General features: G+C 37.4%; 2 protein-coding genes across 2 annotated transcripts in view; one reads left to right on the plus strand and one right to left on the minus strand.

Annotated features, from left to right (window-relative positions):
- METTL25 (methyltransferase like 25) overlaps nucleotides 1-27,930 on the minus strand; it is a 68,417-nt gene that overhangs the window by 23,450 nt on the left and 17,037 nt on the right. Inside the window, exons 4-5 of the mRNA XM_027451362.3 lie at nucleotides 26,527-27,156; nucleotides 23,555-23,699 (exon numbers count right to left, since the gene is read on the minus strand). Coding sequence (XP_027307163.3) covers nucleotides 23,555-23,699; nucleotides 26,527-27,156 — 775 coding nt within the window. The remainder of the gene's footprint in view (nucleotides 1-23,554; nucleotides 23,700-26,526; nucleotides 27,157-27,930) is intronic.
- Nucleotides 1,032-19,511, plus strand: LOC140002422 (uncharacterized). The gene is made up of 2 exons (XM_072037108.1): nucleotides 1,032-1,264; nucleotides 17,406-19,511. The coding sequence occupies exon 2, from the start codon at nucleotides 18,096-18,098 to the stop codon at nucleotides 19,023-19,025; it is 930 nt and encodes a 309-aa protein (XP_071893209.1). The 5' UTR covers nucleotides 1,032-1,264; nucleotides 17,406-18,095; the 3' UTR covers nucleotides 19,026-19,511.

Consider the following 27,930-nt stretch of genomic DNA (forward strand, 5'->3'; position numbering starts at 1 on the left):
CTAAAAACATTCAAACTACATTTTAAGTATGGGTATTCTATGGAAGATTTCACAGCAAACAGCCCAAGTGATCAACAGTGCATGAAGCAACTAATAAATCATGTCATAATTTAATACAGGGGAGCCAGCTGGACAGAATTCTCCTGCCAGGAGAGGTTAACAATATGGGAATTCTAGGCAATCAGTGAGCTGAACTGAAACTATGCTGGGGTAATCCTAGAACCTATTACTTAAATAACTATGACTTTACCTCCAAGCTAACCTCCTAAAAACAGCAGGTCACATATTTAATAGAAGGAATTGCTGCAAATATTGCATCAAAAAAAAATTTGCAAAGGAAAAAACATCTGCCATATTTTAGAACAAAATCTGCAAACCCTGACATAAAAATGATAGAGTTAAAACAACATCATAACCAACATGAGAAATTTTACTCTAATTCAGTTTTTTTTTGCAACAGGATGGTTCATTGGAAATTATACAAGTAAAATCCTGACTAAGGTAGTTTGAAGATACTTGCTGTCATTTTTACTGTCACCACAAAATGGAGACATCAGCTAAAAGTAAGGAAACATACTCATCAAAATCACCCAGTAATGCACAGCAGGGTATAACAAAGCAGATTACACAGAAATGGACATGTATAATGCTAAATACCACAGTAAAAATTTCTATTATTTCCCTCTGAGTTCAGTAACATCCATAGCTTCATGGAAGAGTTGTTTATATGCACACATTTAAACAAACTAATCCTGTCCATACCATTCTTTTTTGACGGTAAATAATACTATTCTGATAGCCATGACATCTCTTCTCCCCATAAAAGAATTTAACTGGACCTTCCAAATTGTCACCACTTTTTTCTGTAACATTTTTTTTAAACGCCTTTTGAAAAACAAAGGAACTTTATGGAACTTAAAGCAGCAATCAGAGAATCCTTTGAAATATTTGCACAACTTAAGCAATCACTCCAAGGATATACTGAGTCTTCTTGTAACCACAAGGATGTCTCATGACTAACCTTTCAGCAGCTGATTTCTCACACTCCTCTAACAGGCAGAAATGCAATAGGTCTTGAAGAGAAAATACTATATGGAGAAGCTGTCTTAACTTTGGTTTATGACATACTCTAAATCCTGTGGAGGAGATGATTAAACACTATGGGAAACAAATGCAAACATATCCAGATGCCAGCCAGAACTGCAAAATATTCATAGAATTTTTCACTCAACACTGTCTAGCAAAGGAGAAGACAAAGACTCAGGTAAAACATTTCACATTCAAATAAATGCTGTCTCATATTTTATCATTAACTGAGCAAGACCAAATTTTCTATAAAGTAAATCAGATTACCTCTTTCCACTTCTGGGAACCCAATGCTACCAGTGATTTTTAATGTTGTCAGAATGAATTTCTTATTTCTTAACTCAGTCCTGGAAGTCATATGTCATTACCTGTCCTCTATTTAGACCTTTGTGTAGCACCTTCAGTAAATTGCTGTTAAATTTTGTAGTGACATCAGCCTCCTTCCATTTTGTATAATTTTTGTGATACTGTGATAGTAATGGCATATACCATTTGCAACACCTGTACTATTCTGAGTTCTGTTTGTAATGTTTTTTTTTCCTCACCGTACTTAAGTTCCAAGTGAAAAATATGACAATACATATTGACATCTGGCATATTGAAAACATTATACTGAGTAATGAAAAATAAATCACAGAAAAAAAATAATAATTAGATCAAACAACTTCCTTCATCTTGATTTAATTCTGTCTGGATACAGAAAAAAGAATCAGGCAAGTCTTGTTGTTTCCATCCTATTCATGGACCCACTAAAACTCTTAGGGGAACAGGATTTCCAAATATGGAATACCAAATGTTCTTTATTAATACTTTTTTTTTTTTCTGTAGATAAAAAAATATATGGCAGTACAAATAACATTAAAGGATTTTATAGGCTAATCCCTCTGCATATGCACAGTGCTTTTCAAGATAGTCTGAGAGAATGGGACAAGGTCCTCTGCTATCTTTCATATTAGGCCTTACATAGCACTTCCTTCAACTCTAAGCAATATACTATAATTTCTAGCATGTTAACCTTTAAAATTTACATTGCACAGCTTTATAGCAATATATAGTTTCTATGAAACGTCATAGAATCATCGAATCACTTAGGTTGGAAAAGACCTCTTAGGATCATCTAAAGAAATAGGTTTAATTGTTAGTACACAAACAAGCTCAACTAGGGCTCCACAAGGTCTTGTATTTTCTTGTTTATTTTCCTTTGTTAACACCTCATGAAACCATATTTGCATTTATGCTTCTCATCTTTTCACTCTCTTACTAGAAACTGTTTCCTTGTTTCCTGCTTTATTTTCTGCTAATTTTACTGAAATTATCTATTGAAACCATTTCTTAAATTCATCCTCACAGAAACAATCCAGAACACAGATTGCCACAGAACAAGGCCTATCCCAATAATTTATGGAAAACAACAACAACAACAAAAACACCATGAACAACAACAAAAAAGCAAACACAACAACACAGGGCTTTGTTTCACTTCTGTGGTACTGTATAGACCGATTATAATGTCCATTCTGAAACTCTTTGTCTGGACTTTAAAACAAAGTAACATTAATAAGTAACAATAAATGACAAAGTACTATAAAATAGATGATTCTAGCTTTCTTGAAACATTTTTTTTTTAATTCTATTTTTAAGATTTTAGGAGTTTCTAGTATATATATAACTATATCAGATGATATTTATTTTCTAGTAATGAAGTTTATCAGATTGTGAATAGTATGTGCCAAAGAGAAGGCAGAAATATACTTTTAGTACACAGGCTAAAGTCCCCACTTCACTCACTATTGTATTTTGTTTAAGAAACTATATTCTCCTTAGAAAAACAACCAATGTTTGTTTAATTTCTAAACTTTATCTTAGGCAATTTATTACTGAAATGTTGTGAAACACCAGTCTCTTAAAGTGTTTCAGCATGAGAACATAACTTCGGGAGAATGAGAGATTATTCTGTTTATTTAGTGCTGTTATGATGATTGTTTGCCCACAGACAGTTCTGTATGAAACCACTCACACAATAGTTCATGGTGACAGATATCTTAGAATTCCCTTAAAAATCACCGTTAAGACTGAAACCAGGCTCTGAACTTTACATATCATGTTTTGGCATTTACTTTAATACAGAAATGTATTAATGAATAAATAAATGTTACTATTAAAATGTTCACTTCAGAAATTTGAAATGTATTTCAAAATGGTGTATTATCACTAGTTCTTAATAATACTATTCAGTAAATTATCACTGTAGTATTATCTTGTCAGTAATGAATGCTTAAATACTTGTTTGTCTGTCACCACTTATAAATTACATTTGATACAAATGTCTACCTATCCTTTTATTTATGAACTGTGATCAGTAACAGCTCATTTAAATACTGCATGTAGCAATGTAATCAGTTAATGTAGGAGAAGTACTCTTAAAAGAACTTCAATTTCCTTTCTATATCTTATCTTTTTTTATTACATTAAAACAGTAACATCTCCTAATTGACTTCTTTTATTTTAATACTAACATCTATTTCAGCTGATGCCTTCCTGATGTCTTAATGTCCCATCTTTGTTCATCCTTACGGTCTGTCTCTCCAATTTACAAATTCAAATACAATTATGAAGTATAATTCCTCAGTCTGCACCTCTACTTCAGTGTACGATTTATGTATTTAAGACACTTAATTCCCACTGATTCATGAGGCTGCTTTTTTGAAAGTTTTTTTTTCTTTCTTCCTTTCATTTTATCAATTTCAAAGCATGTGGAACCTGGAGTTCAGATACTTAATTATTAACTTTGCTTTCACTTCAACTGCATTTTTGTACTTCACATCCAATGCACTTGAGTGTCTACCATATTCTGTGATCATGAAAGAAAAAGAAAACATAAAAGATGTACATGTATATATAAAAAAAGAAAACAACAAGAGTATGTGAAGGCTCCATTTTGAATGACTTCTGGGCAGTTACAGAATACTCACAGAAAAAATTAAAGGAGTGCCAATTGTACAGAAAAAGCAAAACTGCCTGAAGATCAGGCACAGCTGTCAGCGTGAGGTAATTGTACAGGGACTGCCAAGCACATTGAAAAATCTCTGTATTAATCATATACTTGTTGGCCAACAACGCTTTGGGATTCTCTCCAAAGACAGAGAAGAGTAATGTGATATGGCACCTAAAACCTGTACATGGCTGAATCCACAAGGCTGGCACTAGGATCTTCAGCTGCTGAGCACTAAGAGCAATACCTGAGAGGTAACAACCACAGGAATCATGTCCTTGCTTGGGTAGTTACTGATATATTGATTGTCAAGACAAAAACAGCTGTAATAGGAATAAATCATCCCCTCTGCCTTCATTCTTTATTATTCTTTATCTCATCGTTGTTATGTTAGTATTTGAAATCGCTTGAAAATCAATGTATCCTTTAGAATCACAGAATCATAAAGTATATTGTAAATGGTCAAATTGCATAGAATCACAGAATGGTTTAGATTGGAAGGAAACTCAAAGATCACCTTGTTCCAAACCCTCTGCCTTGGGCAGGGACACCTTCCACTAGACCAGGTTACCCAAAGCCCCATCCAGCCTGGCCTTGAACACCTCCAGGGATGAGGCATCCACAGCTTCCCTGGGCAGCCTGTTCCAGTGCCTCAACAACCTTTATCTATATAAAAAGCTGTGATCTCCTTCTGTGTTCCTTAGAGCCTTTCTACTTCCAAGGAATACAACCAGCATTCCTAGAAGTTAACATCTAAAGAAAATACAAGGTTAAGCTCATTTGACTACTGTACATGGCATTATTTTCCATTTCCCTTCTCCTGTTTATTTTTTTTTCTTTTTTAACTAATCAGATTCTTTAAAATATTCTTTAAATATTCTCTGTAGAGAAAGTGAATTTTGTTTCTGTTAATAAGAACACAATAAAATGTGGTTAATAATAGAAACATATTACTGAAAACTGAAAGTAAACTTTCAAGGAAAACACCAAGTGAAAAACAAATAAATGGCTACTGACAATTTTGTTGGTACTGACATTTCAGCAGGGGCTGAAATCGCAGGGAGGGATCCCCAGTCTTCCAGACTCTCTACCACTTGAAAGGCCTTTAATAATTTACAATCTAGACAAATGAAAGCAGCAGAGTGAGGGTGGAGATGACAAGCTTAGGCTCAGGAGCAGCTCAGAGAAGAAGCCTGGTCTCCCAGGAGAAAACAGAGTTCATTCTGGTACTATCAACAAACCCAAGAACTTCCATAAAAATTGAGGTTAGTAGGTGTGACAGGAAATTAAAACAAGTTCTTTGCTAACACTGTACTAAAATATTGCTTCTTAGAACTGTTACTTAATTCTAGGAAGTTAGCACCAGTCATATTAAAAGTCAACAACAGAAACATGAAACTCTTTCTAATGATGGGGTGCACTATAACTCCAATACAAACACCAGGGGGATAAAAAATACATATGGCCATTGATTTGGAAATACATAGTATATAGTACATTAAATACTATGCCATCTCCATCTATATGAACATTCAAAAGAAATAGTCATTTTCCAAACAAACAAAACATTTGCTAGTAAAAACTAGCAAACATTTACTAGTAAATGGCAGTTCACTAGTAAACATTACTAGTAAAAACATTTACTAGTAAAAACATTATATTATAGTAATCAAAATTAAAACTAAAATATTAAAAATGTTACATTTTTGCAAAGTCCTAATTGTAATTATATTAACTGGAAAGGAAAATGACTCCTAATTTTTAAGTTAAATTACCTGGAAGAAAGCTCATCTTTATTGGTAAATATCATAAATACATACATGCTCTTCAGTGCACAAATAAAATGGAATTATAGGATACAAAATCCATAAACTGCCTTAAAAATGTAGAAGCTAGAGGAAGACTACTTTATATAAGCTCTTTATACTGTAATTAAATATTTTTTAAACTTTGTGGTGTATTAAAATATTTTCTTAAACTGGAGAACACATTATTCTTCAGTTGCTTTAAACAAACTCCAAACAAAAGAGAGATGATTTTCAACACTGCTGAAAGCTTTTTTATACACTAGACATGTATACTTCTTTTACTTAGAGAAAACTCCCACTGAAGCCAATTATTGCCTTTTCGTACTACTGGACATCCCTCATGGCACTCAGTTAGCAGGGTGTGACACAAATTTAAAAAAGTAAAATAATGTATGTCTTAAATCATACATTTGTGAAGTAAGAGGAATAATTACAATATATACATAAATACAATATGTAACTATCCTTTTAATGTAACCAGTAACATTAACAGAATCATATTTTATACCTCCTACTTTTACTTCTCTTCATCCCAGATGTCATTAATTGGCAAATTTATGACTTATCTTAGTGGCAAAGGGTCTGTAACAAACATGAGCTATACCTAAATAACTGCAGGAGTGGACATACATGTACTGTTGTTATAATGCATTAGGAGTCTTCTATGTGACAAATCCTGGCTCATCCAAGTGGGAATTAGCACTGGAAAGTCACACTGTACATTAGATTTTTCTCACTAAGGCTTTGAAATTGTAATACTCACTGAGAACACTCTGCTTAAAAGGAACCCCACTGAAATCATTCAAATACTACAGGTTGTGTAGCTGGCTTAAATGCTGCAGAATGAAGGATTAGAGTATGTACAATTGCATATTTATGTTGATATTATGTTACAACACTGTATAAAAGGCAACAAAATTGAGACTTAAAAAAAGCAATCATTGCCACTAAATTAAATAACTGTAAAAAATATATTTCAAGATGGGACAATTTTTTCTGTATTTTAAAATGGCATTTGTTTTCAAAATAAATCTTTCTATGTTTTATTTCAATTCAAGATGCTTTCTATTTGTTCTCCCTTGTCAAATATGAAAATGTGTTTATGTGACTAGTTTTGTATAGTCTATTTGCACAATAGAAGAGATTTTATGCTGAAATAATGCAATTTTTTGTTTTAAAAAAGTAGACAATTACTTTATATTTATTTTTCAAAAGACTATTATTACATTCCTACACGTTACTGAAATCAATGGCATATCAAACATGTGTAGTTCATCATTTTCATGATATTTTGTTTCCACAGAGTTCATTTTAGAATCCTCACTCATTGCTGGAGAAACAGGCCTTAGTTCACATACCCTAGGATCTTTGCTCTTGACAAACAAAGGCTGTCACTACATACAAACTCTATTCTTATTGAAGCCCAGGAAGAATAACACTTATTCAGACAAGCAGAAAATAGACATTGTGCCTCAACAATATTATAAATACTACTATTCAAATAGAAAAGTAGTCTTGCTTACCAAAGATTTATAGCTTTAGTAATTCTTCTGCTCTCAGTGTGATTAATCTTTTTGCACTTTATCTCTATAACAGTCATTACAAAAAGAGAAAGGTTTTCTTCTCAGCTATGTAATTGATATTATGCTCTGAATATACTGACTCCATTTCAGAGCATGAAATTGTTAGGGTAGTATTCTGACTCTCCTTGAAAGAGCACAAGCACAATCTATGTATTGTGTTCTGCAGAGTGACAGAAGAAAAAAAAGGTTATTAGCAGATAACTTTATTAGGTCAGTAGAGTAATCAGCACAGGCAAACAAAATGTTTTTCTTTCAAGGGTTATAAAAGTAAAAAGTAATTCTGTATGCTCTTCTGTATGATAATAATTCTGTATGATAATTATTTGTATAGATCTCTACTTTTCTTTATTTTTAATCTCAAATCTCTTTGACCTTTTGCAGATATTTGAGTGTATACAGACCTTCTTACAAGTAGATAGTGGTTACAGGACTACCATTTTGATAAAACTATAAAGGATTGTTCAAGGAAACAAAGCATGGAAAAAAAATGAATGCAGTTCTTAAGCCACAGTATTGCTTAAGAAACTAAATATCCATAGAAGAAGCTATGCCTGATTAAACTAATCATAACTTTGTTGAAACACACTGGAAGACAAACAACCCAACCTGTTTTAGTTCCTTCATGGCTTCCGATGATGTAGTAGTATCTCAGTCTACTTCTAAGGTTCTGAAGAAAGGAGAGGAAGAACTTGAACTGCCTTTTCCTTTTTCCTTTATGGGAAAGACTAAATCTTCCTTTGATAAAGACTTCACAGTTCCTTGAATCTGTACTTTTCCCTTTTCCTAAAAATCCCACCACTAAATGGGATTTTCAGAGGGGGCAAAAAAAAAAAAAAAAAATCCTCCATTTCAGGATGTAGCATCACTTGTCTTCTAAACAATTTTCCAAATTCAAACCTAGGGTATGTTTCAGTAATTGAATATTATAGAAGCCCTGGCTTTTTCAATTGTAATCTCCTACTTGTAAAACACCCTTACAATTTAAATACATAGTGTTGTCATTTAATGTTCATAAAACTTAACCAGTTAATATTTTTTGAAGTTTCATATTTTCTTCAGGGTCAGTTTTGATAGAAAATGTGGGTTTTAGTCACTAGTTAGGTCTGCCACAAAGTCATGGAAAGATGCTTCATGCAACAATATCTAAAAATGCCCTGGAAAGGAAATCAAGCTCTTTGATCCTTTGCTTGCAAGTGTTTTCTTGTGTTGCCATGGTATCAGTGATAGCTATTTTAAGACATGGGATGTGGAATATCCTTGAAAATATAGCTAGGCAACATATAAATCATATGTACTCTAATACTTCTGAAACAGTGACTAATCTTTCCATATTTCAGTGGAATGGAGTAATATTATGTTTGTGTAAGGAGTCCTTTAGAAAATTCAGTTATGAAGTTTGTGTCTGCTGACTCCAACTTATTCAAAGCCTCCACAGTTTTCACAAATCTGATAAAATGCTGTACATGAATTGCAACTATACTTTGCATTCCTTTCAGATCCCTTTATTATCACAGAATCATAGAATGGCTTGGCTTGGAAGAAACCTTAAAGATCATCTGGTTCTAACCCCCCTGCCATAGGCAGGGATGCCACCCGTTCAATCAGGTTGACCAGGGCTTTGTCCAGCCTGGCTCTTGAACAGGGATGGGGCATCCATAGCTTCTCTGGGCAACCTGTTGCAGTGTCTCACCACCCTCTGAGGGAAGAATTTCCTCCTAACACCTAATCTAAATCTCCCTTCTTTTAGTTTAAAACCACTCCCCCTTGTCCTATCATTGTCTGACTGAGCAAAAAGTTGTTCCCCGTCTATTTTATAAGTCCTCTGTAAGTACTGAAAAGCTGCAATGAAGTTTCCCTGGAGCATTCTCTTCGTCAGGCTGCACATCCCCAGACTTTCTTCATTACGTGCATTATCTTCTAAAAGTTAGAGCTTAACAAATGTAGCCAAATCTTATATTTACCTAACTTGAGAGTTATAGATTTTTACTTTTTTTAACTTTAACAGAATGCCTTGTAGACAAGCACTTCTTCACAATTTCAGGTAAAACTCTAGAATTCCTCTGTCTACCATTTATATTTTTCTTCCTAGACCAGTGACCTGCTTTTGGAAGTCCTTACAAAACTGGAATTTATAATCTGCAGTCCTCAGGATAATTTCAGGAAAGGGTTCTGATCAGACAGCTATCACTCAAGCTACAGTTATAACTATTTATATGATTTATTTTATATTTTAAAATATGTATACGCAACTACTTAGCAATAGTAATGTTTGTATGTTCTTTTCTCAAAACAGAGGATATCAAACTGAAAAAATTCGCTGCTTTCTAGATTGGTTGTGATGTATTTCAGGGTATGGAGGATGGGAGGAAGAGAATTAGAATACAGAAACATATCCATTCTTTTTTAAGGGAAGTCAAGACTTAGAAAAATCTTAAATTTGCAGTTTCTGTCTGTTAAGTAATAATCAGAGTCCAACTGTTACACTGCCCCAGAAATGTGCTAGCTGAATATATGATAAAACAGCTCCCCTAAATCCCAAGAACAGAATCATAGAGTCATAGAATCATGGAACCATTTAGGTTGGAAAAGACCTCTAAGATCATCTTGTCCAAATGTTAACCTAGCACTACCAAGTCTGCCATTAAAACATGTCACTAAACACTACATCTACATGTTTTTTGAAGATCTCCAGGGATGGTCACTCAACTACTTCCCTGGACAGCCTGTTCCAATACTTTAAAACCTTTTCAGTGAAGAATTTTTTCCTAATATCCAACCTAAACATCCCCTGGCACAACTTAAGGTGATTTTTTCATCTTATCCTTTAGTGCTTGGGAGAAGATACTGATCCCCATCTAACTACAGCCTCTTTTAAGGTAATTGTAGAGAACGATAAGGTCTCCCTGAGCCTCTTCTTCTCTAGGTTAAACAACCCCAGCTCCCTCCACTGCTCCTCTAAGACTCATTCTCTAGACTTTTCACCAGCTTTGTTGTCCTTCTTTGGACATGCTCCAGCACCTCAGTATCCTTGTATTAGAGTAACACAATATTTGAGGTGTGGCCTCACCAGAGCTGAGTACAGAGGGACAATCACTTCCCTAGCCCTGCTGGCCACACTATTTTCAATACAAGCCAGGATGCTGCTGGCCTTCTTGGCCACCTGAGAACACTTCTGGCTCATATTCAACCAGCTATTGACCAATACCCCCAGGCCCCCTTCTGCATGGCAGCTTTCCAGCCATTGCTCCCCAGCCTGTAGCATTGCATGGAGTTGTGCCCCAAGTGCAGGGCACAGCATTTAGCCCTGTTGAATTTCATACAGGTGGCCTTGGCCCATCCATCCAGCCAATCCTGATCCCTGTGCAGAGCCCTCCTACCCTCGAGCAGATCAACACTTTCGCCTAAATTGGTGTAGTTCTGAGGGTGCACGCAATCTGCTTGTCCAGATCTTTGATCAAGAGAAGATATTGAAGAGAAGCGTCCCCAGTACTGAGCACCGGGAGACACCACTAATGGCCAGCCTCCAACTGGCTTTCACTCAGATTCACAACATCTTTTTGGGCCCAGCCATCCAGCCAGCTTTTAACCCAACAAAGTGTACATCCACCCAAACCATGAGCAGACAGTTTCACCAGGAGAATGCTGTGGGAAATGGTGTCAAAAGCATTACTGAAGTCTAGGTAAACTACATCCATAGCCTTTCTGTCATCCACTGAGTGTGTCACCTTGTCATAGGAGATCAGTTTGGTCTTCTTGAAGTGTCCAACCTTTGCCCTTCAGGACTGCCTCCCAAGGGACTCTGCCAACCAGTCTCCTCAACAAGCCAAACTCTGCCCTCTGGAAGTCCAGGGCAGCAATTCTGCTAATCCTCCTCATTACCTTTCCAAGAATTGAAAATTCTATTAATTCATGATCACGAATAGTTCCTGAACAGTGAAATAGGGTTTGTTTCAACCTAAAAATCATTAGCAAACTGTTTTTTTCCAGAAAAAAACTGCCATAATGACTCACTACATAAATAAGTTTATGTAAAAAGTTTCTAATAGATTGAAAAATCCTTACTACTTTGATGTAATTGACTATCAGATGCAGTAACAGTGAAGAATAACTCTAAAGAAATCTATCACTTTAATAGTTTAGTGCATTTAATCCATAGCAGAATCTCTGTATGAACAGCCAATTCTCCTTAGAGAAAGCCAAAATAAAACTACTTAGAATTTTCCAAGAGCTGTCATAATATTCCATATAAACTGAAGTTTAGTATTAAGTACTGCTTATAACAGCAGTGACATTTAAAGACAGGTGTTAAAAGTCACTGGCCTCAATTTTTTTTATTGAATAGAAATTTGAGATGACGCAGCTCCTCTTGGTTGTTGTGTTTACTAATTAATCAAAACAATGGTTTTCATGTTCTTAAGACTTCAAAATTATTCCCAGCATAATTTGGATTGCCTCATTACAGAAAATTCCAGATGAATTCAGTTTATTTATAAGCACGTGGAAGAATATACTGTATTCTGACTGCAAGATCCAAGGCTGTGACTATGGCATCTACTTTCACTGCAAATGCTCCCAAAGTATTCATAGAAGGACCAATGGCAAACTGAATCATGTAATTTTCATTCATAAAGACCATGTCTTTAGTATTTTTAGAATCTAAGAGAAATGTAAGCTATTAGTCTTCATAGTCAGCTTCTCAGAAAGAAAAAAACAACCTTGCGATAACCAAGGTGACTTAATAGCCCCACAACAATAGCTTAGTAACATTTTCTTGATATTTTATCAACTCGTAATCTCAGACATATAAAAGGTATGTTAGACATTGAATCACGTAATTTTTCTTCCCATGAGTATTGTTTAGTCCCATATAATACAAAATGAAAAAGCAATTTTTCACTAGCCTCAAACAAGACTGACTTTGGTATTCAATAAAACATAACAGCCAAGCAACATACAGCCCAGCCTTTTCAAGTTATCGTAACTGTCAGTGCACAGCAGCTTTTTTGTGGGCTGGCACATCTGCTTCAACTAGGCTTATGAGAACAACCATCTGCATTTACATTAAAGAATAAGAAGCAGCAAAGATGGAAAATGTGGTACTTGGGTTGGGGTAGGGCTTGGGGGGGAGGCAGTTTGGGAAGTTTTTTCTCCAGTGGAGAATAAGATAGGAAGAGGTTCTAGATGGACCTGCCTCAACATTTTCCTTAAGAGTAACCACCTCAAGAAGACAAAAAGCTTTTATACCAGGCAAAAGTATAAGTATAAAACAGAGCAATTATTTTTTTAAAACAGAATCCTCAAAGCTACTCAGTCAAAACAAGTATAAAATGCTTTATAACAGAACTTCCCACTGTGTCCTCACAGGCAAGCCCTTGCTTATTGGACTGATTTCAAACAATTGTGACTTGCTGTGTTCCATCAAATTCTGCGCAGTTCTGTTTGTTTCTTAGGAAGTTATTCTGTAACCACAGATACCTAGCTCAAAGTCTGCTTCCTAATACTTTAACTAGTCTTTTCACCTAAGGCCCTCATTAGTGAGTAGCTTCCCTGGTAGAGTCTGTGGCAAGTGAAGCACAACCTACAGAACAAATAAGACTGGTTCAGGGACCAAGTGGAACAGATGTGATGCATTTCAGGAGCTGAGGGAACTGGTTGGTGTCTTGTGAAGGCACTTGGTGTCTCTGTCACCTTTGAATGGTCACATCTATCAAGGGAGATTCCTGGTGATAGGAAAAAGGCAAAGTCTAGCCTCACACCCAGTCTAGCTTCAGTACTCAGAGGATTATGGAGCAAATCTTCTTGGAATTCATGTCCAGCTACATGAAGAACATGAAGAACAAGAAGGAGATTGAGAACAGTCAACAGTAGGCTCAACATGAATCAGCACTGTGCCCTGCCAGCCAAATAGGAAAACTGCAATTAGTATAGCAAGATGGTCAAAAGAGGTGATCCTCCTGCTGCATTTAGCATTGATTGGTGTGACCTCACCTTGAATACTGTGTGCAGTTCTGGGCTCCACAATATTTCAGAGGTATCTGAAACGTAAGGTACCTGAAAGCATCCAGAGGAGGGCAACAGAGCTGGGGAAAGGGCTGGAAGGCATGTCCTATGTGGAGAGGCTGAGTACATTTGGATTGTCTAGTCTGGAGAAAAGAAAGCTAAGAGGTGATCTCATTGCTCTTTACAACTTCCCGAGGAGGAAAAATGTAGAGGGAGGTGCCAGTCTCCTGTATTTGGTAACCAATGATAAGACTGTGGTGTAAATGCCTGAAGTAACTAGGAAAATAAAACTAACATTCACACTTTTAAGGAAAAGGTACAGCATTGAAGAGGCTTTCAGGGTAGGGCATAACTGCATTATCTGAGCATTCCCTAGGCTCCCAACCTTAGATGCTATCGCGCTGGGGAAACTTGGTGTGCTAGCTCTAAGGAACACCACGGAGCGTAGAGTGGAGTGGAGACACCACGGCTAGGCTCTGTAATCAGGTGGGGCCTCGATTGTTCTTGTGCACAAAGCTGCACTTTTTGCCACCCTAAGCCAAAGACCTGTCATGTTTTGACAAATGCTGTACCCTAGTGTACTTTTTGCTCATTATAATATCATTATAATACCAAAACACACCTCCATCCCAAAAGCTACCCGCCTCCAAGGTGCGACCACCCCTCACTGAGCATGCGCTCTGAATTTCTCGGAGCCTATTACTTTAAACGGAAACGGGAAAACTTTACACCAATCATAACTAAGATATGCTTGACTAGAGCCACTCAAGCTCTACCTAAAAGATAGAAAATAATATAAATTGGCCCAAGAGAGAGGGGATGTTAGGGAAGATACCATCGTCAGGGGAGATACCATCCCAAGGACATACAACATCCTTAGGACCTCCTGACTCCTGGGATCAGTCAACGGGCTGAGCCTCTCTTCCCCCCCCATTGGGACGCCTTTGGGTGAGATCTGAATATTTGCTTATAAATCTCTATAGAGTCTTTGATCCTTTTAACGCGTTTATTTCTAGGCTGCGCACCTATAACACCTGTAACACCTATAACACCTGTAACACCTAGAACCCACACCTAGAACCCACACCTAGAACCCACACCTAGAACCCATACCTAGAACCCACACCTAGAACCCACACCTAGAACCCACACCTAGAACCCACACCTAGAACCCACACCTAGAACCCACACCTAGAACCCACACCTAGAACCCATACCTAGAACCCACACCTAGAACCCACACCTAGAACCCATACCTAGAACCCACACCTAGAACCCATACCTAGAACCCACACCTAGAACCCACACCTAGAACCCACACCTAGAACCCATACCTAGAACCCACACCTAGAACCCACACCTAGAACCCACACCTAGAACACACACCTAGAACACACACCTAGAACACCTGTAACACCTGTGTATTTCATGCATACTAGCTTGCTTTTGCAGATAGTCACTATCACCGGCAATCCAAAAGAACCTGATTATCTGTTGCTGTAATAAACCATACTTGATTGCATTGTGATAGCTCTCATTAATGCAACTAGGGTGAGGGTGGTTATCCGTGATAGTTCAGTGTTCTGAATCTAACCAGACCCCCAGACGGTTAATGCATTGTTGGTGAATGTCTGAATGGACCCCCAGGTGGTTAATACGTTTTTGGTGAATGTCTGAGCGGACCCCCAGGTGGTTATTACGTTTTTGGTGAATGTCCGAACGGACCCCCAGTTTTGGTGAATGTCCGACTGGTTCAGTACTCTGAATCCAACCGGGCCCGTAACGGTTAATCAGCTACACCCCTTTAACGCGACAGTAAAATTGGCGTAGTCGGCAGGATTGCTATGGATAAACTACTGCAAAAATATAAATGTGCCCCTTCCCAGGCAGGGAAGGAGTTTTCCCAAAAGTTTTGGAAAGATGAGGAGAAAGTGGTAGAGCACATTGAACAGTGTCAGGCTTCACGAAAGATTGGTCAAAGAAAGGGTAAAGGTGCGATTTGTGCTGTGTTAGGAGCTTGTTTGTCTTGTGCTCGGCAAAAAGCTAAGGAAACTCCTGCTCCCAAACTGATCTCTGATGCGGAACATACAGCTTTGAAATCAGAGATTGATGTGTTGAAGTCATCATTGGCCTTTGAAAGGGAGATGGGAAAAACATTAGGAATCAGAGTGGATAAACTTTTGGATGAAAATAATAAACTTTCCATTGAGAATGACAAACTTGTGACTGAAAATGATAAACTTGTGAGTGAGAATAATCATCTTAAACAAATGCTGGAGAGGGTTAGTCATCTGTTAAATAAAGTACAGCCTTGCGCTCCGGTCAAGCAGATTCGTGGAGTGCTGCATAGTGCAGAACCTGAAAGCTGGGACAGTGATTTCTGGTCTGACAGTGATGATGGCGTTGAAGAGATTTCTGATTCTGAACCCCAATCCATTTCCTTGAGACCTTTGGTTAAGACTGAGACTACTGTTGATGATAACGATGAAATTCGCACTACTGTGCGAACGATTCCGTTGCCACCAGCAGAGTTGGTTAAAATACAGGAGAAGTTCTCAAGGCGATCAGGGGAATCAGAAGTTGAGTATGTGTGTCGAGTTTCTCTTAAAGGAGGAGATCGAATGATGTTGAGTGAGGAAGAGGTAGGAGGCTTTTGGAGACCTGGAGTATTTTTAACCACCACACCAGGAGCTGACCTGGCTGTAGCAGTACAGAAAGCAGCCTGCATTCAGGCGATATATGAAAGAGATGAATTTAGGAAATCCCCGATGTTAGCTCCTATTGATCCAATTCGGTTAATCCCTCTCATCCGTGGACTCCCTGATTGTCTTAAGATGTTTGTAGCAAACACCCAAGATCATATACTAGCTGCTTGTAGGGATGATGATAGTGGTTGTAGGCAAAATCCTAACTCCCCTATTCCCACCTGGAGTGAATTGGTACAAGACATAGATAAGTACGGACACTGAATGGGCTGGATTAATTCATCCAGTATTAAATCCCAAGACCACTCTCGGCGAGTCCGCCAAATCCACACTAAAAATCCCAGATATCCCAAATTCAAAGAGAGATTGAAACCTAATAGGGAACGAGGCGAGTTGTGTCAGCAAAAAAACTCTTATCCCCGGGGAGGGCAATGAGCCACCCTGCTCAGCAGGTATTAACAATTCAATGGCTCTCTAATGAACATATTGACCCTATCATTGCCATTCCTGTTGGACCCCGAAAAATATTGGTAAATTTTCTTATTGATACTGGGGCTCAAATGTCAGTAATTACACATGAGACGGCACAAACCCTGAGCATAACACCTGGTCAATGCAGGGTTAAATTCATGGGAATCAATGGTGTGGAAAAACAATGCCCCACTGCAAAAATTTCACTCTGATTGCCAGAGGAACAAAAATTAACCAGGGTAGAAGTATTAGTTGGTGCTGCATACACTAATATTTTAGGATTTGACATACTGCATGGTTGTATGTGGAAACTCCCTGATGGAACTGTGTGGAGTTTCGCGACACATCAAAGGGATTCAGGCACCTTGAGACTGAGCCTGTTACAAACATCCATATCCCTATCCCCTGCTAAAATCTTATGGGGATTGACTGGGTGGTAACAGAATTGGAAAAAAAAGGCATTATTAAAAGGACCCGTTCACCTTACAATTCACCAGTGTGGCCAGTAAAGAAACCAACCAGGCAATGGCATTTTACAGTGGATTACAGACAGTTGAATGCTAACATTTGTCCTTTGACTGCCACAGTTCCAAACATGGCAGAGATAGTGTAAGCCCTCTGTGTTTCTAACAGTAGCAATAGTGCTAACTACTCCCTAATATTTCTATGCGTGGGAAATCAAAGATTGCTATTTCACCCTCTTTCTAACCCTGCCGGTTGAATACAACCGAGCATATTTTATTTTCTTTTGTGTTCACAGGAATCCTGAGCGAACTGTATATGGACAGCTGGAAGATGACGAATCAACAGTTTGGATTAATGATGCTATGCTTTACCCTGACCTTGATGCAATTGCAGACCTTAAAGGAAACTTAGCTACTGTGGCTGTGCATGGAGCTGAGGTGTTTCACCATGGCATTTAACCATGTATTGTCACAGTATAGCACAATCACTGGAACATCTCAAAACAAAAAGGACCTAAATCTCTACATAAATCTCTACAAAATATTTTCAAAAGATGAATGGAGTTGGAATGATTCTCTAAGAATGGCTGAACTTTAAGCCATGTCTGGACAAACAATACAAATTGGTTGCCGAATAACTAACCGATCCACTTATAATCGGCCAACTGAAAATAAGACAGTTTACTTTCACCAAACCTATAATTTTGTACTGTCTCTAAGGTTACAGAGGCACAGAATTACTATTTGAATTCATGCTCAAAGGATAAGAAGCCTCTGCCCCTGCAGATATTTGAAAATGAACCTACTCAGCCTCACATTGGTCTAACTCCTTCCATCTTCAACACAGGTCCTTACATAATTAAAAATGTGGGACAACAACAAATTGTCTTTAACCCTAGTTGGTCCCTAAAAAAGGGCCACAGGATGCAACTAGGTTATTGGGAACAGGATTAGGTATATTAAATAGCATTGATGCTGAGGTCTTAATGAGTAGAATAACTGCTACTACAGATGACCTAAGGAAACTGGAACAACCAATAAAATCATCCTTATTGGCTTTAGGAGCAAATCAATGGCTTCTATCAGATGTTTTGCCCCATTGGGAACAAATTGAGGAAAATGATCATCAATTAATTGTAAATGCCCTTGGAAAAACCCAAGGCAATACCTCCCTTGCCTTGAGCTGTATCCAAGCGCAGTTATGGATACAATCTGTAGCAGCAGCTATTATTAGAGAAGGAGAAGGAGGAACTTTGCCCACTGAAATTCGAAAATTGATTTGGGATAATGCTTCAGAATTTGAAAAAGAATTTCAAGCTTGGTGGCAATTAGTCAACTTTACCCATTATGCAGAAAATGATAAAATTGTTGCCTTTATACTTACTATAAGTAATGCCACCATATACAATGTATATCCAATCATTGCATTAGGACTCAATCATAATGGAACTATACTTTATCCTAAAGAGCATAAAGTATGGGCCCATCAGAAGGGAGGAAAGTGGCAAACAATTGATGTAAATGCATGCATTGTGCGTGAACAAAAAGGTTTCATCTGTGAAAGTAACACACTGGAATCTCAAGACATTTGTCTTGACACTGAGCAAAATATTTGCCACTTTGAGATACATCCTAATGAAACCCTTGAAACTGTACTTGTATATATTGGGAAAGGTTGTGTTTGTATGAGAACTCATTGTGATTCTATAGTCGTAGATGATACAGTGGTAGATACCAGTAATCACTCTAATGTTTGTGTTTGCAATTTTACCAAAATTCTAGGATGTGATTTTAAATACTCAGTTCCTGTCACTTCTTGTCAACTTATTGCATCTAATTATATTCTGCTTCATGAACTGCTGCCTACTCCTATTGGGAATGAACCTCACCTTGGTGAAGAAATTGCTGGTACATGAGGACCTGAAGCAGCTGATGACACAAGTCCGAGAAAATGGACAAAAGACTCTGATTACTGTCCACCATGATGCACAAGAAATACATCGAGTGATGGAAAGATGGATAGAACCCACACCTAGAACCCACACCTAGAACCCATACCTAGAACCCACACCTAGAACCCACACCTAGAACCCACACCTAGAACCCACACCTAGAACCCACACCTAGAACCCACACCTAGAACCCACACCTAGAACCCACACCTAGAACCCATACCTAGAACCCACACCTAGAACCCACACCTAGAACCCACACCTAGAACCCACACCTAGAACACACACCTAGAACACACACCTAGAACCCACACCTAGAACCCACACCTAGAACACCTGTAACACCTGTGTATTTCATGCATACTAGCTTGCTTTTGCAGATAGTCACTATCATCGGCAATCCAAAAGAACCTGATTATCTGTTGCTGTAATAAACCATACTTGATTGCATTGTGATAGCTCTCATTAATGCAACTAGGGTGAGGGTGGTTATCCGTGATAGTTCAGTGTTCTGAATCTAACCAGACCCCCAGACGGTTAATGCATTGTTGGTGAATGTCTGAACGGACCCCCAGGTGGTTAATACGTTTTTGGTGAATGTCTGAGCGGACCCCCAGGTGGTTATTACGTTTTTGGTGAATGTCCGAACGGACCCCCAGTTTTGGTGAATGTCCGACTGGTTCAGTACTCTGAATCCAACCGGGCCCGTAACGGTTAATCAGCTACACCCCTTTAACGCGACAGTACAAAGACACTTAGGAATACCACAAAGCTGCACCAGGAGAGGCTCGGACTAGATATAAAGAAAGTACTTTACCATGAAGGTGGTCATACACTGGAACAGGCTTCCTAGAGTGCTGGCTGATGCCCCAAGCCTGTCAGTATTCAAGAGACATTTGGATAATACTCAATAACATGCTTTAACTTTTAGTTAGAGTGGTCAGGCTGTTGGACTTGATAATCTTTGTAGGTCCCTTCCAACTAACTACTCTATTCTAACAGGTGGCAGAGATTTATCAGGGACTGACAAGCTACACTGCCTTCTGTGATGCAGTGACTAACTCAAGGAATTCGGGGAGAGCAGTAATTATAGTTTACCTTGACTTTAGCAAGGCTGTTGGGAAGGTTTCCTTAGTATCTTTATGGCCAAATTGGCAAGATATGATTCCAGCAGGTAGACTACAAGGTGTGTAGAAAACTGACAGGACTCAAAGGCTCAACAGTGTAATCCACAGGTTAGGGACATGATTATTTCCCCTCTTTAACATTTGTGAGAACAAGAGTATCTAGAATGCTTCTTTGGGCTTTCCAGACCAAGATGCTGACTTGAAGAACTTCAGTGGCGACTATAGGACTGCAGAGAAGATCAAGGAGGGATCTAACTGCTGTATTCACCTACCTAATTAAAAGCAAGTGAAAAGGTTAAGCCAGACTCCTTCTGGAGGTGCACAGTGAAAGGACAATAGATAACACATGTAAGCTGCAAACTTCAAATAGATACAGGGAAAAAAAATGTTGTTTAGATAGTCAAACATTGGAATGTGCTGCCATATCATTGTCCTTAGAGATACTTTACAAACATGACTAGACAAGGCCCTGAACAACCTGATCTAAGCTGGGCCTGCCTTGTGCAGTGATTTGAACCAGATTTGGACCTCTAGAGGCCACTTCCAATTTAAATTATTTCATCACAATTCTGTATTTGTTCCATTTTGGATGCAGAACCAAACTTCATTTGCCTCAGACAGCTGCAAGAGGAACTAGTTGATTTCTTGTACAGAGCGAATTGTTGGATCTGTACCATCTGGTTAGTTATGGAGTCAATAATTCTCTAGAACACTTTGCCAGTTTGAAATTTATGCACGGGATGTGTAGACACTAGCCCTAATTCAAGTGTTAATTCCTTCCATCCTTCCATTTTTTTCTTTGAAGAACTATCTCTTAGATGCTGTTGGTCCCTGTACTCTTACTCCATCACTGAACATTTATGATATCACAGTAATGTAATATATGTCATTAGCCATGCAATAGATGTCTTTTCAACAGGAATATGACAATGACATTTTGATAATGCTCACAGTAATGGTAAAAAAAAAACACAAACACAATTCATTTGAGCAGCACTTGAACTTGCATGTTCTTTTCCCCAAAAAAGAATACTACAGTTTCCTTTTACTTTGCATAGAATTCTTCTTTAAGAGTAATAGGGCTACGAAGATGGTGAAGGGCCTAGAGGGCAAGACATATGAGGAACAGCTGAGGTCACTTGGCCTTTTCAGCCTGAAAAAGAGGAGGCTGAGGGGAGACCTCATCACAGCCTACACCTTCCTCACGACAGGGAGTGGAGGGGCAGGTGCCAACCTATTCTCTTTAGTGTCCAGTGATAGGACCTGAGGGCACGGTGTCAAGCTGCGACAGGGGAGGTTCAGGCTGGACATCAGGAAGAGGTTCTGCACCGAGAGGGTTGTCGCGCACTGGAACATGCTCCCCAGGGATGCAGTCACAGCACTGAGCCTGTTGGAGTTTAAGAAGCGTTTGGACTGTGCGCATAGTCATGTGGTCTAAGTTTTTGGGCAGACCTGTGTGGTGCCAGGATTGGACTCGATGATCCTTTTGGGTCCCTTCCAACTTGGGATATTCCATGATCCTATGATTCTATAATTTGTATCCACCATGTTGAGAAAAATCAAACAGCTAGAAATTTCACTACACAATTTGGCTTCATTTTCATACTATTGTGAAACTGCAGTATCTCTTATCACTGTATGCACATCTGTTTAGTTGAATTTTTAACAGGTTATCACAGGTGATCCTTTGGTGTTGTCTGAAGAACAATAATTTAGTAAGGCCATATGCACTGGTCTGGAAAAAGTAATCATCCCACTGCTAGAACAGGAAGTTATATCGTGTTTTCAATAACATGAAATAACCAAATACTTGAGACACACAAACTTAATCTCAGGTATGTGAAAAGCTCACAGTTTTTTAAAACATTAATGTAAAAAGAATTGTCTGGTTTTTACTTAGTGCGTTTCTATAATGCAAATATAGGAAAATAAATTTCAATTGTATCTTCTCTCCCCCCCTTTTTTTGTTGTTAATTTGAAGTTTGTGAAATAATTGAAATAATACACTGCAAAATCTTTCAAAATTGTTGCAGATCTATCCTGAGTAACATAAAAAGATCACTAAAACAAGCAAGAGCTGGCATGTGTTGTGGTCAATCCAGAGCTAAGCCTCAACTGGCTGAGCAGCCAACTGTTACAGAATACCAGCTGAGTTCCTCCTGCCTTTCTGTCTATGAAGTTCCCTGAAAGAGATGAAATAAACTTTGCCAATCCACTTCTCTCTCAAATTTGGTTGATAATGGTGATCAGTTTCTAAGACTTCAGCAGATGGTCATTTAGACAGCTCAGCTGCATTACACTTGTTTGCTCAGGAAAGCCAGACTTTTAATACTTTTAATTATTCATTAAAAACAAATGAGCTAAATAGAAACTAAAATGTTAATGCATCTGTTAATCTGTACACTGCTTAAAATAATAGCAGAAGATGCTGTATAAAATTCTAGGGAAAACACAGCATTTGGATGTTGAAGTAGAAAGTGACAAATTTTAGTTGTAGTCTATATCCTTTATTATTACTTTATACCAAATAGCTTTCAAGTTGATATACACAAAGTATTAAACCAGACAATAGTACTTCTGTTAGCAATGACTCCATCACTGTTAACTATAAAACATTAGACAACAGAAACAGCATGAGCTTTCCATGATAAACCCAGCAATCCATCAGTTTCATCTACTATGGCAATCACTACATTTGTGCAAAGACAGTCTGTAACTCTCTGTTGTTTGAAAGCTGTACAGAAAGGTAAAGAATTTACTTTTCAGCTAAAGATACTAGCTTTCTATCTGAAATAATAGACAAGAAGGAAAATTTGCCTGAGGTGTGAATCCCCAAATAATTTTCAGCTTGTCACCCCAAGAAAAACCGTTAAACGTACTGTTCTATAATGTTCTAAACTGGCAAAGCCCCAGAGCAAAGCACTCAGATGAATGCTTTTTAGAGTAATAATTTACATTACAAGGACTTAATTCTGCTTATAGTTATACATGTACAATTCAACATCAATGGATGCTGCATGCTGACAGCCAAAGGCAAAATCTGGTACAAAATATTTCAAAAGGATGAAAACATATTGACCAAAAAAGCCTCAACATTTTATGAGTGAAGTAATGGAATAAAAACAGCTGTATTCATAACCACATAAAAACATTCTGCACTAATGTCCCTAATTTCAGCAAGAATATTAGCAATGTTGGCATAACAGGAAAGCTACAGGGCATCCGGGAGTGAAATACCCACATAAAGTAATTAAAATCAGTATTAAATAAGCTATTGGAAAGGAACAAACATCAGGAGGTTATTAATTAAGAGGTATAATATTCTTAACATGCAAACTGGCAGCCACAAGTTAAACTCAGAATTACCTTCTTGGTTTTCATATTGTTCTGATAACAGATGGTAGCAGCAGCCTACACTGCAAACTGCTTTGATTTCAGGCTTGGCAGTAAATATTCGTAGTGTATTTGCAGCAAGATCACCACATGTATGCAGACCCACCATTATACAGTCCTAAGAAGAAAAAAAAAAAAAAAAAAAGGCAACAATAAAGCATCTCCCTGTACAACTGAAAAACTATGAATAACAACAACAAACTCCAAAACCCAAACATTCTGCAAATGGTTATTCACTTGTAAGGTTTAAATATACAACTCCATGACGACTCCTGGTGTTCTCTTCTGGAATTTTTCTAGGAACAATAAAAGCCCTTCAGTGCTAAGAAAACACAGTGTATTTCTTTTACAGGGAAAACGACTGCTCAGCATTTTGTTCACTTAGGAACTATACATCTCTCTATACTTTACCCACAGCGTCCAAGAGGAAGCAAAAGTTTAGGAGTGTGAACAGCAGCTGGTTTAACTGCATGGAAAGGGACATCTACATGATGACTGGACACTGGCCATTTTGTCTCATTTTTCCTCGCTTTCCTGTTATAATTTTTACTACTACTGATACTTCCTTTTCTTACTTCAGATTGTCTACCATAACATAAACAGATGGACCTATCTGTGGCATTTCTGATACTCTGAACTGCTGAAATCAAAACCACTTCCTAAGCACTAGTGTAATTTGCAGAGCAGGCCCTGCTCCATCTGCTTTGCTATTTCCAGAACTATACTTGTACTGCAGTTTTGCAGTGTGCATACTATCATTCAACAACAGATTGGTATTTTCTTCCCTAAAACAAAAACCAAAGAACTTCAACTACTCTGTTCTGCCCATTTTACTTTCTGCTTTCCTTTTTCCTCAGTTTCCCATTTCTCTCTATTTCTCCATCACAATCAGTCCTCTTCTCACTGTTCAGAACAAGACTTCTCCCTTCCAGCATTAAGAATTGAAATCTACATGGTAAATATAGTGCTTGTTCCTTTGAATTTCAGCCTAATTTATTAAAGGTTATCAACAAATAATTAGCCAAGGTACATTCAGTTGTGGTGCCCTTCTGCAGTCATTTTGCACACATCTATTTTTATTGTCATGTATTACTTTGATTTTCTCTCCCTACTGTATAGCATTCGTACATATACCTCCCTTTATTTTCCTCTGGTTTTTTTTTGTTGTTGTTTTTTTTTTTTCTTTCTTCTTCCCATCACTTTTCTCACCTTCCACTTTGCTTGTGCTGTTTCTCTGTGATTGCTTTCTCACTGCCCTAGCACCCAACATTTTTAGGTGGCAAAAGTTCAGTTCCACTTCACCTTAGTTTTTAAAGATTTTTTGCTTGTTAGCCAGCTTCAGCTCATCATTGCACAAATCTTTTCTTCCACATGAAATAGAGTGGAACAATAATGAAGTTTGGAGACTAATAGAAGATACGCACCTGCAAAAGCAGTAGTTAAACTGCTGCTTTAAAATTAGATTCTTTCAGGGAAAAGGGAGTGGAAGGTGGCTACCACATGACATCCATTCAATGTTCACAGAACATTAGTGTGCTCAAAACTTCAGAACAATATCAGTGCAATATGTCTGCGTCAGGTACACTTCTGGACTGTCACTGACTTCACTGAGGTTGCCTGGGTATAACTGAAAGCACTTTCTGGATTGTTGGCTTAAGTGTAGTAAAATTTGATATCTCAGTATCAGTTCTGGGCCCGTATACAAACATGCATTTCTATCCTAATATTTCATTGGCAATTCAAATCATTTTCAGAACTTACTGCATAGATTAGTAAATAGTCATTTTCCCAAATTTGGAAAAATTGAGAAAAAATCAATTTATGGTTAAAATAAAAAATGATGATGTTTGTAAAGCTATTTGTAAAATAAATTTTTATTTCTAAATATTCACAGAATACTTTTAGAGCCATTTAAATGATTGTACTTTTTAGGCATTTTAATTATACACATTCATCACACATACTGTGCAGTTTGGTTGTTTCTTTTTTTAACACAATAAACTTTTACTTTTTTACATTAATGTTTTAAAAGCAGGCAGAGATGTAGGATTTCTTCTGCTTTTTATATCATGCAAATCATATGATAAATGGAGATGAAAACCAGTTGTGCAAATTTAGAGGCATATGGTTCACTTACTGTTTTACAGGAGCATAAACAGCTCCTCTATAAGTAATACAAACCTATAGTCTTGTATTAGAAATGAATTACACCCCTGAACACATACAAGTTTTCATCTTTCCAAAAGAGACTGAATATATCTACACAATCCACGTAAGTTAGCTCAGGCACAGCAACTAACCAGCCATACAGCTTCTAGATTTGTACCATTGCTTTTGAGCAGCTGAGCTTGTGCTTGTTTGTGTAGACACAGTCCTTGTCTGTGCAGATTACTAAATGAACTTACAGTAACTCTGGAGAGCCAAAATATAAAAGCATTACTTACAAACAAAGCTCGTTACAAACTCTTTATGTTGACTTTTATAGTCAATATATTCTGTCACGCTTTCAAACTTTTACCAAGATTAGAAAAATATAAAACTTGAAAAATAAGAAATTTCAGGGAAATTTAAATTCCAGTGCTTAATATACTTGCCTACGTGGTAAATTTAGTTATTTTCATAATAATTAGATATTATCTATATCCAGAATTGTGAAATACCTGAACATGCTAGTATGTATGCTGTTTACTTTGACAGCTGATTATTATCTACTGCATAAATTCTACAGGCTGCTTTACATCTTCAAAATAATAATAATAATAATATTAAAATAGAAAAAAGTATCTCTGTGTATGTTAGAAATACTAATGTAAACTGGCTGAAAAACATTTGGTCCGAATATTCACTGACCAATAGCATTTTATGTACACTCATCAAGCATTATATATGTATGAAAACAGCAATATAAAGACAATGGACAATACATTTCAAATGAGTAACATAACCTCCAAATCTGTTATGATGTCACCAAGTTCTGTATCTGCAGTGATGTAGGAAGTCAATGGAAAATAAAGGTTTGATTCACTTGACTTGCTCGCTTTGGCTTTGATAGATGCCATTTTTCTTTGGGCCTTTTCCTCTTCACAGAGCTCCTCACTGTTACACTGGGAGGAAGAAAAAATTTCTACAGCATCAGCAGGCAGAACATTGAGAATAGCAAGAGCCTCTTCAGAAAGTTCACTTTCATTGCATTGTGCCTGAGCCACCAAATCAATTTCTGTTTGTTTGCTGGTCTCAGATGTAGTTACTTCTGTGAAAACACAAGAAGGAACTAAGTCTTGGGTAGTCCTTTGGTCTTGACTTTGAAGACAGCTGTTATTTAAGGTCCTTTCATTGACTGCTTTAGATTTAATTTCATTTTGCACTGGACTGTCATTTGCCTTTTCTAATCTCTGGCTTTTGGGATTTGCTCTTGCTCGACTCTGATAAGCTCTCCAGTGTTTCTTCAATTTCCTGTTCCTTTCATGAGCACCATTGGTGTTGATGTTTGAGGAATCAATTCCATAAACTTTTAAGTTATATTGCATGGACAAAAATGAACTCAGGTAGCCCTTTCCAGAACCTATATCAATCACCTAGACAATGGAGAGGAAAAAAAAAAAAGAGAGAAAAATAAAAACGAGAAAGATGTACTAAATTAGTAAGCAACAAGACACATTTCAATCAAATGAAAAATAATTGCTTAAAAAATTAAGCTTGAATTTCATAATTATTTTATCAGTGAAATTTCCGAACATGCTTCATCCATTTGCTTTTTGGTACACTTTTTGACTTTAAAACACAGAATTAAGTCTAAATTGATTTCCTCCTGGAAACAGACAATACAAGACTTATGCATTATACATGTTCTGACACTTTTGGAAAAGACTTTCAGTATATATTTTGACACAGAACTGCCTTCTGTTAAAGAAAATAACCATAAAACACTAACACCACCACCTACCCTTGCTAAATTGCACCAGAACATAGAGTTAGGAAAGGAAGTGTTCAGAATATTAAGTTTAAGTGTTCACAGTATTAAGTTTAGGCACTTAGCTGCTGTATTTAGGAGAATACTACCACTAAGTATACAGAAAAAAGCATCTTCATGTTAAGTGCCTAACTTAATCACTTCAGACATGACCTAAAGACATGTGATATGAAATACTATCTCCTAAGTCAAAATGTTTATTTATAAAAGTTTCCTATTCTGTGAAAATGATCCATACATCCTTATGCGTAACATAAGGATGGTTTTGTAATAAAACAAAGGACATCACATGTGCTTTCCACTGAGTGTTCTGTAGGAAGAAGTGAAAAGAGGGATAATTAGCTGAAAGTTTAGTTTCTCTCATAGCTGACAGCATGCG

This window comes from Anas platyrhynchos, chromosome 1, assembly GCF_047663525.1.
Source record: "Anas platyrhynchos isolate ZD024472 breed Pekin duck chromosome 1, IASCAAS_PekinDuck_T2T, whole genome shotgun sequence".
Classification (NCBI taxonomy): Eukaryota; Metazoa; Chordata; class Aves; order Anseriformes; family Anatidae; genus Anas; species Anas platyrhynchos.

Coding starts and splice junctions, on each gene's coding strand:
- LOC140002422 (XM_072037108.1), top strand. CDS start 18,096: ATGAGTAGAATAACTGCTACTACAGATGACCTAAGGAAACTGGAACAA.